Source organism: Pan paniscus, chromosome 9 (genome assembly GCF_029289425.2).
Source record: "Pan paniscus chromosome 9, NHGRI_mPanPan1-v2.0_pri, whole genome shotgun sequence".
NCBI lineage: Eukaryota > Metazoa > Chordata > Mammalia > Primates > Hominidae > Pan > Pan paniscus.
In genome coordinates this window covers 76,918,629-76,931,925 of record NC_073258.2, presented here as the reverse complement: position 1 = coordinate 76,931,925, position 13,297 = coordinate 76,918,629, and the positions used below count along the sequence as shown (strand labels likewise).

The 13,297-nt window shown below is 37.8% G+C and overlaps 1 protein-coding gene across 3 annotated transcripts in view; it reads right to left on the bottom strand.

The window, feature by feature from the left end:
* Positions 1-13,297, bottom strand: part of UVRAG (UV radiation resistance associated) — a 324,828-nt gene that overhangs the window by 135,036 nt on the left and 176,495 nt on the right. For all 3 annotated transcript variants that reach the window (XM_034933393.3, XM_055094696.2, XM_055094695.2), the window contains one exon: positions 2,802-2,886. In XM_034933393.3, coding sequence (XP_034789284.2) covers positions 2,802-2,886 — 85 coding nt within the window. The remainder of the gene's footprint in view (positions 1-2,801; positions 2,887-13,297) is intronic.

Sequence of the window (13,297 nt, the reverse complement as noted above, 5' to 3'; positions counted from 1 at the left end):
GAGGCCAATTTGATTTCAAGAAAGATCTGGATGGTATTTCCTCAAAAAGTATTCTATATTTCACTCACAATTACATATTATAATTACCTCAAAAACCAGTATGTTGGACTGTAAGAAAAAAAGTAAAAACAACAAATAAAAAGCTATAGTATGAAATTACCCTTCTTTCTCTCTTTTTTTTTTTTTTTTTTTTTTTTTTTTTTTGAGACGGGGTCTCACTTTAACACTCAGGCTGGAGTACAGTGGCACGATCTTGGCTCATTGCAGCCTCGACCTTCCCGGGCTCAGGTGATCCTCCCACCTCAGCTTCCTGAGAAGCTGGGACTACAGGTATGCCCAACCATGCTGAGCTAATTTTTGTATTTTTTGTAGAGACAGTGTTTCACCATGTTGCCCAGGCTGGTCTCAAACTCATAGGCTCAAGCTATCTGCCTGTTTCAGCCTCCCAAAGTGCTGGGATCACAGGCATGAGACACCATGCCTGGCACCAGCTCTTTTCTTGCATTACTTAAGAAACATGATCAATAGATAAAATACCTGTAAAGTAAGTTGCCTGATCAACTGTGTCAAGAATTTAAGAACAAAAGGAATTTAGGAGAAACTGTAGATCAAAGTATAACATGACATATATATGGTCTTTGCCCCCAGTCCTTATTACAGAGCACCTAAAAACCTTGGAATTTCCTGAGCGATAAGAGTGTCTTTTGCTATTCATTATGAGCCCCTTTTGATCACACCACAGTTTATGCTAATGAGATGACTTAAGGCAGGGGCTCCTAGACAGCCTCAGGATGGAACTGGTCACTAGAAAGACCAAGAGATTAGAAGGTTGGACTTTCTTCCCCACCCACCAAACTCTGAGAAGAGGGCTGGAGATCGAGACCTATACAAACTCTTGCACAACAAGATCTAATGACCTTCCAGACTGGCGGTGTCTGGAGATTGATGTGCACAGATGGGGCATGGAAGCTCCATGCTCCCTCCCCCATACCTTGCCCTATGCATCTCTTCCATCTTGTTCATCGGTATCTTTTGTAATGTCCTTTATAATAAACCAGTAAGGGTTAAGTAAATGTTTCTCTGAGTTCTGTGAGTTGCTCTAGCAAATTAATCAAATCCAAGGAGTGGGTTATGGGAACCTCTATTTAAAGCAGGTCGATCAGAAGCACAGGTCACAACCTGGGGCTTGCCAAATGGCATCTGATGTGGTGAGGCAGTCTTGTGGGAATGAGTCCTTAATTCTGTGGGATCTGATACTATTTGCAGGAAGACAGAGTGAGAAATTCTAAGACATACAGTGAGGGTCTGCTGGAGAATCTAATGTTAAAAGCGTTGTATTGAGTGGTGTGTAACAGTACGAAAATCACTGGTTTTTTAGTTATCTAAAACAGCACTGAAGACAACGGGATCTAGTCCTGGTTTTGCTAGTGAGTTGGACAAACAGTAACTTACCAGAGCATTGACTTCCTATCTGCAAATTGAGAGAATTAGAATAGATAATCTCTATGGTTTTCTATAGGTCTAGCATTTTTTTTTTTTTTTTAAGATGGCGTCTCGCTCTGTCGCCCAGACTGGAGTGCAGTGGCGCCATCTCGGCTCACTGCAAGCTCCACCGCCCGGGCTCACGCCATTCTCCTGCCTCAGTCTCCCGAGTAGCTGGGACTATAGGCGTCCACCACCACACCTGGCTAAGTTTTTGTATTTTTAGTAGAGACAGGGTTTCACCGTGTTAGCCAGGATGGTCTCGATCTCCTGACTGCATGCTCTGCCTGCCTCAGCCTCCCAAAGTGCTGGGATTACAGGTGTGAGCCACCGTGCCTGGCCAGTCTAGCATTTTTGAATCCCCAACTGCTAAAGTTTTTTGAAGAAAAGTGCAAGATGGATGGACTTTCCAGGAAAAGCAAGTGAAGATGACCAAAAGAACAGAGGTACCAACGAATTAAGCATATGTTGGAAAAAATGAAGAGAAAAACTACTGGCATTTGTTAAACAAATGTTGGGAGAGCGACTAAAATTAACTACAGTTGCAAGGTGCCAATTTATTACAGGCTATTTGAAAGTTAAGCAAAAGGATCACCATATTAAGAAGATAAAAATGCCAGGCATGATGGCTCACACCTGTAATCCCAGCATTTTGGGAGGTTGAGGTGGAGCATCACTTGAGGCCAGAAGTTCAAGGCCATAGTGAGCTACGACTGCACCACTGCACTCCAGCCTGGGTGACAGAGTGAGACCCTGTCTATGAATGAATGAATGAATGAATGAATGAATGAATGAATGAATGAAATGTTTCTCCACATTAAAAAAAAGAAGATAAAAAATAAGGTAAAAATGGTATTTTAAGAGGAGAGGTCTGATCGTAGCATGGAGAACAATCTGGAAAGATGAAGAGACTGATGTTAGAGAGATAATCTAGTTGCTGAAGTAATCTAAATGAGCTAACAAGAAGCAGAAGTAAATCTGAAAAAATTATTGAAAGAAAACCTATAAGCTAAACCGCATGTAGAAGACAGAAGGAAGAAATTCAAACATTAAACCACGATGCTGTGGCCTGAGAAACTTGAATAGTGTTCATGTTTCTGATTATAACTACATACTAGGAGCTTTCATAACTGACCTCTGGCATGGTGCATGACACACACTAGGTGCTTAATTAATGAATATGTGTTGAATAAACGAATGTGGTACTGAGGTATATGGACTATAAATTAATACCAGCAGCTTTAAAGAATGCTACTTTTTCAAATCTATCCTCGCAGTAAACTCCACACTCACAGCATTTCTTCTCAGTGTGCATTTACCTTTTTGCAGTGCACTCCTTCCTCAGCTCATTTAGGGATTCCTTCTGGAGTTGAAGTTTGAGGTGCTCAGCTGAAAATGCACTTCCTAGAAAGAAAAGGAAGGAGATAATTCCATATGTAACACAGGATTACTCAATCACAACCAAAGAGGCCAAGCCGAATCCATGACTGTGAGAGGGAAATAAAAAGAGTTAGGGAAAGTGGGTTGAGTACAGAGATTTTTCTGGGGAGAGTAGCTAGAAAAAACTTCCCTATTGGTCCAGTTTTCACATAAGTCCAGCCTCTGGCAGAAGCCTAAGAGTATACGCCTAAGACTCTCTGCCTATAGATATTTCTCAATTAATGACTGAGAAAGATGGTCAGCAATTGATAAGATATCAAAATTCAGACTTCACTTTAAAAAAATGAGTGATTAATTCCTTTCCAACCAAAAATGCTACAGAATAACATTACTGAAAGTATATTTTAAAAAAGAGTAAAAAAGTACCTGTATTTTGACTACTAAAATATAGTTCATAAATAAAGGAGTTTTTATGAACCGTCATCTTCCTCATAAATATCATTATTTTAGGCCAGGTGCGGTGGCTCATGCCTGCAATCCCAGCACTTTGGGAGGCCAAGGCTGGCAGATCACTTGAGGTCAGGAGTTCGAGACCAGCCTGGCTAACATGGTGAAACCCCGTCTCTACTAAAAATACAAAAATTAGCTGGAAATCGCTTGAACCTGGGAGGCGGAGGTTGCAATGAGCCAAGATCATGACACTGCACTCCAGCCTGGGCAACAGAACGAGACTCTGTCTCCAAAAAAAAAAAAAAAATCAGTATTTAAGTGAAAATCATAGTGTATAGGAAATGTGTATTCTGATTTTTCAACTATTTTTACATGACGACAGATAGCCTGAGTTATAGCTGTACAAAATTTAACTCCATGAATGTGAATTACAGGACTATTTCAAATTTTAAATGATACCCTCATACCTCAATTCTCCTTTTTTTCTTTTTTTTTAGACAGGGTTTCTGTCACCCAAGCTGGAATACAGTGGCATGATGACAGCTAAATGTAGCCTCAACTTCCCCAAGCTGAGGTGATCCTCCTGCCTCAGCCTCCTGAGTAGCTGGGACAATAGACACATGTCACAGTGCCCAACTAATTTTTGTATTTTTTTGTAAAGATAGGGTTTCACCATGTTGTCCAGGCTGATCTTGAACTCCCGAGCTCAAGCCATCCGCCTGCCGTGGCCTCCCAAAGAGCTAGGACTACAGGTGTGAGCTACAGTGCCCGGCCTTCCCAACATATTTAAGCACCCTTCTCTTCTCTTTCAACGTACTATGAAGACCAGTAAGTTGGGAACTCTGACCCCAACAGAATTTAACCAAGGAACACAACTTAACTTTTTAGCCCACAATATAACTCCTTCCCAAATCTTCACCTTAGTGATTTTGTAAGACATTTAGGTTGACACCCTCTACCCCCACATACTTCATCAGAAAGTATATGAATTCTTCTACCACTAGAGAAATGTGCAGTATCATTCTACATCCCAGATAATTTAGGCTGCCTCAACTCAAACAGTGTTAACAAGACCACAAATAGGGACCAAAGACAGATCTGGTCTTCAAAACACAAATGAGTGTCCCCTTCCTCAGTTCAGAAGACTCTAGAATGTGTTATTACATGATTTCCCCTCAAGAAAACTCCTTGCAATGTGGTAGAAAGGAAATTAAAAAAAATATCCCAACCAGCTAACAAAATGTAACATACCACATTCATTTCTCTATGAAAGGTAATACAGCTTATTGGTTCCATAGGAGTGGGCTCTGGAATAAAATTGACGCAGTTTGGGTTATTTAGGCTCAGATAGAGAAGAACTAAGTATTTGAAGATACTCCAGAAAACTCAACCTAAATTCTAAAAGTCACTTCAAAATAAGTAATAATACTGATGCAATGGTATACTCAAGCTCTACAGGGGTTGTTCAGGTTTTATATTACCAACCTGAATACTACATGACTGATGTTGTGTCCTTCTAAGGGTATCACATCTGGAAGCAATGAGGTCCATGTTTAAGAGCATGCATACGTCCTGCTTCTCATATAAATTTCTCCCTAGAATGAGATTGATTAATGGTTTCTGTTTAAATCAATCTTTACTAAACATGCTGAAAAATAATATTCCAACTTCAGTAATTCCTCCATAATTATCAGTCAGCACTCAGCATTCTTCTCTAAGCAGAAGCCCCCCAATCTTCTCTATTAACTATCCATTATCAGTAAAGAATCATTAACTCCTTTTTATTTTTCAATGATTTATAACTCATTACTGTACATAATTATTTGGTGCTTAAGTGATCCCAGATTCAACCAGTGGGACTCTCTTCAACCTGCCTCTAAAGTCCTTGTGAGATGCTGCCATCATGTTTTTTAAAATACTACATTATAATCTTAATTTCTGTAGGATCTATAGTGATGTCCCCTCTCATTCCTGATATTGGTAATTTGTATTTTCTCTCTTTTTACTTAGTTAATATGGCTACAGGCTTATCAATTTTAGTGATCTTTTCAAGGAACTACCTTTTGGTTTCATTGATATCCTCTACTCTTTCAGTTTCCAATTTCACTGATTAGTGGCCTTTATTATTTCCTTCCTTCGATTTGACTTGGGTTTAGTTAATTTGCTCCTCTTTTCTAATTTGTTAAGGTACAAGCTTAGATTATTGACTGGAGACCTTCTTTTCTAATATTGGCATCAAATGCTATAAATTTACCTCAAACTTCAAATGTATTTTCATTTTCATTCATTTCAAAATACTTTCCAATTTTCTTGTGATTTCTTCTTTGACCCGTAGTTTATGATATATATATTGTGTAATTGTGGAATATTTGGAATTTTCCAGATATTTTTCTGTTAATAACTTCTAGTTTATTCTGTTTTGGTGAGAAAACATACTTTGTATGATTTTAATTATTTTGTATTTGTTTGTTTTATGGTACCAAATGTGGTCTAACTGAATGTTCCATGTATACTTGAAAGAAATGCAGATTCTGCTAGTGTTCAGTGGAGTGGTATGCTATCAATTAGGTGAAGAAAATTGATAGTAATGTCTTTTAACTGATTTTCTCTCTACTTGTCTTTATCACTGAGGATGAGTGTTGTGGTTTCTAACTATAATTGTGCATTTGCTTATTTCTCCTTTCAGTTCTATCAATTTTTGCTTTATCTGTATTAAAACAATATTGCTATGTTCACACATATTTAGAATTGTTACGTCTTTTGGTGAACTGACCTCTTCACCAAAATGTAATATCCCTCTTTATTCCAGGTAGTAATCCTTGTTTTGAAGTCTACTTTGCCAGATATTAATATAGACACTACAGTTTTCTTTTGACTGTTATTTGCATGGTACATCTTTTTCCATTCTTTAACTTTTAATCTATCTAACTTTTTTCTTTTTTTCCTTTTTTTTTAAGAGACAGGGTCTCACTCTGTTGCCCAGGCTACTCTGCAGTGTGCAGTGGTGTAATCTCAGCTTACTGCAGCCTCCAACTCCTCGACTCAAGCAATCCTCCTGTCTCAGCCTCCCAAGTAGCTACGACTACAGGTGCATGTCATCATGCCTGGTGAATTTTTAAGTTTTTGTGTGTGTGTGTTGATGGTGTCTCACCATGTTGCCCAGGCTGGTCTCGAACTCCTGGCTTCAAGCAATCCTCCTGCTTTGGCCTCCCAAAGTGCTAGGACTACACATGTGAGCCACCACACCTGGGAATATATCTACCTTTATATTCAAAGTGGATTTCTTGTAGACAGTATTTACTTGGGTCTTGTTTTTTGTTTTGTTGTAAATCAAATCTGGACAATCCCTTTTGTAACTAGAATATTCAGACTACTTACACCTAATATCAACATTGCTATGATTAAAATCTACCATTTTGCTAGCTGTTTTCAGTATGTTCCATTTCTTCTTTGTTCCTTTCTCTCTCTTTTTAAATGCTATTGGATTGAGTATTTTTCAGTATTTCATTTTTCTTCACTATTGGCTTATTTTTTAAGCTCTTTAAAAATGTTTATTGGTTGCCCAGGAGTTCATAAAATGTATCTTTAATTAAGCATAGTCTACCTTCAAAAACAAGTTGAGCATACCTTATCCGAAATGCTTGGGATGGGAAGTGTTTTAGATTTAATTTTTTTTCAGATTTTGGAATATTTGCATTATACATACTGGTTCAACAACCTAAACCCTAAAATCTGAAATCTGAAATGCTCCAAAGAGCATTTCCTTTGAGCATCATGTTGGCACCCAAAACGTTTTAAATTTTGGAATATTTTGGCTTTCAGATTTTCTGATTAGAAATATTCAGCTTGTAATATTATACCACTTCATGTAGAGCACAAAAAAACTAAAAATATGGCTGGGCACGGTGGCTCACACCTGTAATCCCAGCACTTTGGGAGGCCAAGGCAGGCAGATCACAAGGTCAGGAGTTCGAGACCAGCCTGACCAACATAGTGAAACCCCGTCTCTACTAAAAATACAAAAATTAGCCAGGTGTGGTGGTGTGCGCCTGTAATCCCAGCTACTCGGGAGGCTGAGGCAGGAATCACTTGAACCCAGGAGGTGGAGGTTGCAGTGAGCCGAGATCGCACCACTGCACTCCAGCCTGGGTGACAGAGTGAGACTCTGTCTCAAAAAACAAACAAATAAACAAACAAAAAAAAACTGAAAAAAGTATACTTTCAATTCTTCCTTTTCCCAGTTTTCAAATTCTTCATACATTTTACTTTATGTATGCTATAAGCCCACAAACACCATTATTTTTGCCTTAGAAAGTTGACTATCTTTTTTTTTTTTTTTTCTCTGAGGCAGAGTCTTGCCCTGTCACCCAGGCTGGAGTGTAGTGGTGCTATCTCAGCTCACTGCAACCTCTGCCTCCTGGGTTCAAGCAATTCTCCTGCCTCAGCCTCCCCAGTAGCTGGGATTACAGGCACCCGCCACCATGTCTGGCTAATTTTTGTATTTTTAGTAGAAATGGGGTTTCACCATGTTGGCCAGGCTGGTCTTGAACTCCTGACCTCAGGTGATCCACCTAAAAACAAACATATTCCCTTCCTCCCTCCTTCTTGCTCCACCACACCCCAGACCATTATATTCAAACTGCTGAAGACAAGAAATGAAGAGAAAATGTCCAAGGCAGCCATAGAAAAAAGACACATTACCTGCAGAAGAACAAAGATTTCCTAACCTGTCCTCAATCTTTCTTGTGAATATCCAATAGAGGTCTATGCAGAAGAAACTGCAAGCTGGTAAAAACTGCCTTATATCTGCCGTAGTCACATACTAGTCTACACTTGGTCATTAACGATTTGTTAAAAGCTTTAGCTCAATTATTTCACCTTATTACACAGCAGCCCTCAACTTCTTCCCATGCTCTACCATTAGTAATCAGTGCTCACATCCTACCTCTCCTTGGAGGTTGTCTGTCTTTCCTTACACTCAAGCTACTTCATTGCCTTGAGATCCTAGTTTTCTGATGGATTTAAGAAAAGTTATGACTTTGTATATTATCCAGTGTTTTTTTTTCTTTATTCTCAGGGCAGAAGTGAAACTCCTTTCACCTACATCTTAGGCAGAGGCTGGAAGGAAAATCTGAGGATATTAATTTGATTTTTTAAAAGTTCTCCATTCTTTGTATTGTCTGTTTATTTTGGGTCAGCTATTCTGTTTATTCAACTAGGTCTCATTCATGCTGTTTTCCTCAAATATCTGATGATCCTTAGTGCTCCTTTCAAACCCATGAATAAGTGATTAGACTGATTAGTATAGACAACTGGCATAGGTTTCCTCTGGAGCTATGAGATTTATTTCCATAAAAAGCCTCACCCCTTAGTGCCATTAGTATAAGTGAGCTGGTCCTGTTGACAATTAGGCTTTCCTTCTGGGTATATATGCTGGGAGAAGGTATACTTTTACTTCAAATTACTGCAACTGTCAAGGGAGCTTCACACTGGGATTTTATTTGGGGTAGGTATTTCACTCTTGAGTAGAGTTGTCTTTCATGTTGTCCTCTGGGTTGGCTATAAAAGTCCAGTCACTTTAAGTTCTACTGCAACTTTCTACCATGTCAAACACTTATACCATGGGACCTAAGCAGGTCAGGAATCCATTATGTTTAGAAAGCAGCTACAGCAAATGTTATAGAAAGCTGCTCCAAATGCACACAAGAAGGAGAATGGGCCAACAGGCTCAATTACCCTGATTATTGCTCTACTTAATTCTTGATCTCAATACTGGCAAATTCCAAGCTTGAAGCCTCTGATGGTTCTCTCTATCAGGAACCCTACCTGCAGCCGTTTCTATTTGTGTTCTAGGCTGCAGTTTTTCTCTACTTTAGTTTATTCATCAAAACAGTCCTATCTACTTTGTATCTTGGAGAACTGTGCCAAAACCTTTGCTATCCCAATGACATCCTCTTTTGTTTCTACCATTACCATGGTTTCATTCTTTATACATGTATATTTATTATCACATCAATAGGTCATTGGGAGAGAGGGAACACAAATGCCGGAGCTTGGTTTACCATCTTCCAAAACTGCTTTGACCCTGTCCAGGCATATATCAATGTTCTACTCTGTTAAATCAGATAGCCTCTCTGTTCAGCAAGAACACAAGTCAGGCAATATAATTTTAACAGCAAAATGTCAATGTTGGCTCCTATAAATATAATAGCTAAAGACTATGAATCTTGCTTCCAGCAACAAAACAAAACACAGACTCTTGGTTCTCTCTCACCAGAGTTTGGTCTGAGACTGGCCAATGGCCAGCTCCTGTCAAAATTACAGTTAAAACCAATAAATTGTCATTCTTCTGGGTTTTCCACATTAAGTCAGATGACCAAAAAGCAATATACTTGGAGTACTTTAGCTTCCCTCCCTGCAGAAATGCCTTTTCTATACTATGATTTATGATGCTGCCTTTCTCAAGGGTTAACAGATATTTCTTGCTGTAACTTTTGCAAAATTACAACTGACTTTATTTCATTATGATATTTAATATATTGCACATAAGAAACTAAATTATTCTCTGCATTTAGTGCTAAGAGAGTATTTTTATTTCTCCCCTTAAAGAACTGATAGGCTTCCTTATTAACAGGCAATGTAAAACAAACGATATCTGTCATACCTCTACACAATTGGCTTGACAGCTGAGGTCAGAGCTAATATTAGTTCTTAAGAACAATAAGCAGATCCTATGGAAGGCAGTGAACTGTATTTAGAAAGCCCATGGACTTATGAATCAGAAAGATCTAGGTTGAAATCCTACCTATGCTACTTTCAAGACTCTAGACAAGTTTCAACTTCTCTGAACTTCATGTTCCTCATCTGTAAAATGGGGAGAATTTCATTCTTAACATTTGCGTTATTGTGCCTGACCCCAGTAAGCTTTACTGGAATTGCTCACAATTCCCTAAGCTACTTCCATGCCTCTGTATAAACTGCTCCCTTTACCTGGAAGGTCTCACCTTCTCCCCCTAGTTAGAACAATACTATATATTCTTCTAGGCTCAGTGTGTCACCTCCTGTACCTGTTGTTCTGATTATCATGTTTATATTCTGTGTTCCTACAGTACCCTCTATATACTTCTGTTACATATTTATCACACCTGCCATGTTGACTCTAATCGCAATGTCTGGTTCTTCGAAAGTGTTCCACAAATTATGAATAAATGAATTGACAAAGGCATATAGGCAGAAAAATAAAAATCAATACTCCTTCTACTTCCTTTACAAGTCATATGCTCTCTTTTTACTTCTATGTTCAACCACCTAAATGTAAATGTATTTTTTTTGTAAATGTTACTTCCAGTGCATTTTGAGAGTAAGTGGAGAAAAAATTATGACAAATCAATATACAATTGTGTCAGGTGGCATATTTCTACACATCTATACCTCCCATGGGAAACAGAGATTAAAATATGACAGTTTGCCATTCCTACAACCAAATAAGACATTACTGGAATAAATTACTATACTTACATGGAAATTGAAATAAAATCAGAAGTTTGCTCAGGACTCATATTTACCTACCTCTTCCCCCAAAATACCCCTGCCACAAGTTGTCTGGCTTTTATTGCTAATAGCATAAATCCCAGAGAGAATCTGTCCTCAGGTCCAGACTTTTTTTTGAAAGTTAGATATTAATAATTTTGAAGACGCCTATTTAAGAATTTCTGTCAGATGGTTATTTTAAAAATCAGAATACATATAAACTAATAAAATTTAAATTTTGCCATCATTTCAAATAAATATATTTTGAGTTTAAAAACTGAGAAGTAACTTTTCATAAGTAACTGTATGACCTAAGAAAAGGAAAAAATTGTTATGTAAGACTTAATAATGTATTTACAACTTCAAATAGAAACCTATGACCTTTTGATAGAAATTAAAGTATCAATTTAAATATACTGTGTGATTCTTCTTTTATCTGAGATGCAGACCAAAAGGACACAGTAATTTACTAACCAAGCAGAAGCTAATTAAATAGAACAAACTACATATGTAGGTCACCTTAATTACTCTTTTTTTTTTTTTTCAAAATGACAATAAGAAACTATTACAGTTGATGGGAACTTCACATAAAATATTTACTTTGGCAACAACTTTTTATTCACTGAAATTACCAAGGGTAATTTATTTCCCCAAATCTGAGCAATGAAATCTGACATATCTGACTTCTCCTATTCACTGCCACCAAAATAATGTGTTTGTTTTTGCTCTTAATTGCCAAAGTAAAATAGGAGAAAAGTATGGCTAGTTACAGAATTCTAATAGGTCATTCCCACCAAATGGCTTTTCAGTATTAAACAGGCAACAGTCATAGACACACTTGGGTCAAAGATTAAAAAAAAAAAAAACTTTTATAAAATGCTGGAAAATGTATCATCAGCATTAAACTTATAATAATAACAATAATAAAGAGATGCATTAAAAAAGGTGAACAGATCACCATCATTTCCACCAGTCCTACCTTTCTGAGATAACCAAAATCTTAATAGAGCTGAAAGAAATCTTGACTGTGTAATTCAGAATTTTTTGTTTTGTTTTGTTTATGCAGAGGAAATAAGCTCAAAAAGGTTGAAAGACCTGTCTAAGGACAAACTTGGAAAATGGCAGACCCAAATCAAAGCAATCTTTGGAGAAAATTCACTTCAGCCATACTATAATAAAAAGGAACAAAGCAAAACAAAGTTCTCTAGCTAACACCTCACAGGCCAAATAGAAAAACAGCAAACTGTGAGTTGACCTGGACACATACTAGAGAAAGCAGTAATGACGTTTCGTTTAGTGGAAACAAGACAGGCTTTGGAATAAGAGAAACCAATGTTTGAATTTGGATCTGTCACTTAATTGGGATCTCAGGGAAGTGTCTCTGAGCCCTAATTTTCCTCATTTGGGAAAAGAAGGTAAAAATGATATCTTAAGACTATTTTAAGAATTAATAATATACCAAAACTAAAATATCTGGCATTTTACAGGATTTCAATAAAAGTTATCTACTTCATGTGATTTATGTGGGATTCAAGCGAATGTTTTGCAAAGTTTTAGGTAGTATGGAATACTGAGAAAAGCACAGAATTTAGAGTTGAAATCTGTGCTAAATTTGGGTCCACATCTCAACTTTGCTCCTAATTGTCTGTGTGTTCCTGGCCAAGTCATTTAACTTCCCAGTACCTCACATATACAATGAGGGTAACATCTGCCCTACTTAGCTTTCAGAGATGCTTTAAGGATCAAACATAAGAACTTCTGTATAAGCACTTTTTAACTGTATGGTTATCCTTACTATCAAGAAAGTAATTGTATTAAAAAGTAGCTTCTTCCCACAAAGTTTGGAGAACTCTCCTTTTATAAAGTTAATACCACTTCCCAGGCACCACTGAAGTATTCTTGGGTTTTTATCAACATTTGTTTACAAGTGATATGGTATGGACGTGTGCTCCTCCAAATCTCGTGTGAAATGTGATCCTCAATGTTGGAGGGGAGGAATAATGGGAAGTACTGGAACATGGGGGTGGATCCCTCACAAATGGCTTAATGCCATCCCCTTGGTGATAGTGAGTTCCTGCTTTGGTAGTTCACAGGAGACCTGGTTGTCTAAAAGAGTATGGCAATTCTCCCCACCCCCCTCACTTCCACTTTCACCATGTGATACGCCTGCACTGGCTTCACCTTCCACCATGACCGTAAGCTTCCTGAGGCCCTCACCTGGAGCAGATGTTGGCATCATGCTTCCTGTACAGCCTGCAGAACCGTAAGCCAATTAAACTTCTTTTCTATATAAATTACCCAGCATCAGGTATTTCGTTATAGTGATGCAAAAATGGACTAATACAATAAGAAACCTATATTCTACTGAACACACTTCCATAAAACCAACATTTCATACCATTTTTTGAGCTAACTTTCCAGCAAACTAATTTTGATAGAGTGTTGCTTTTCAAAG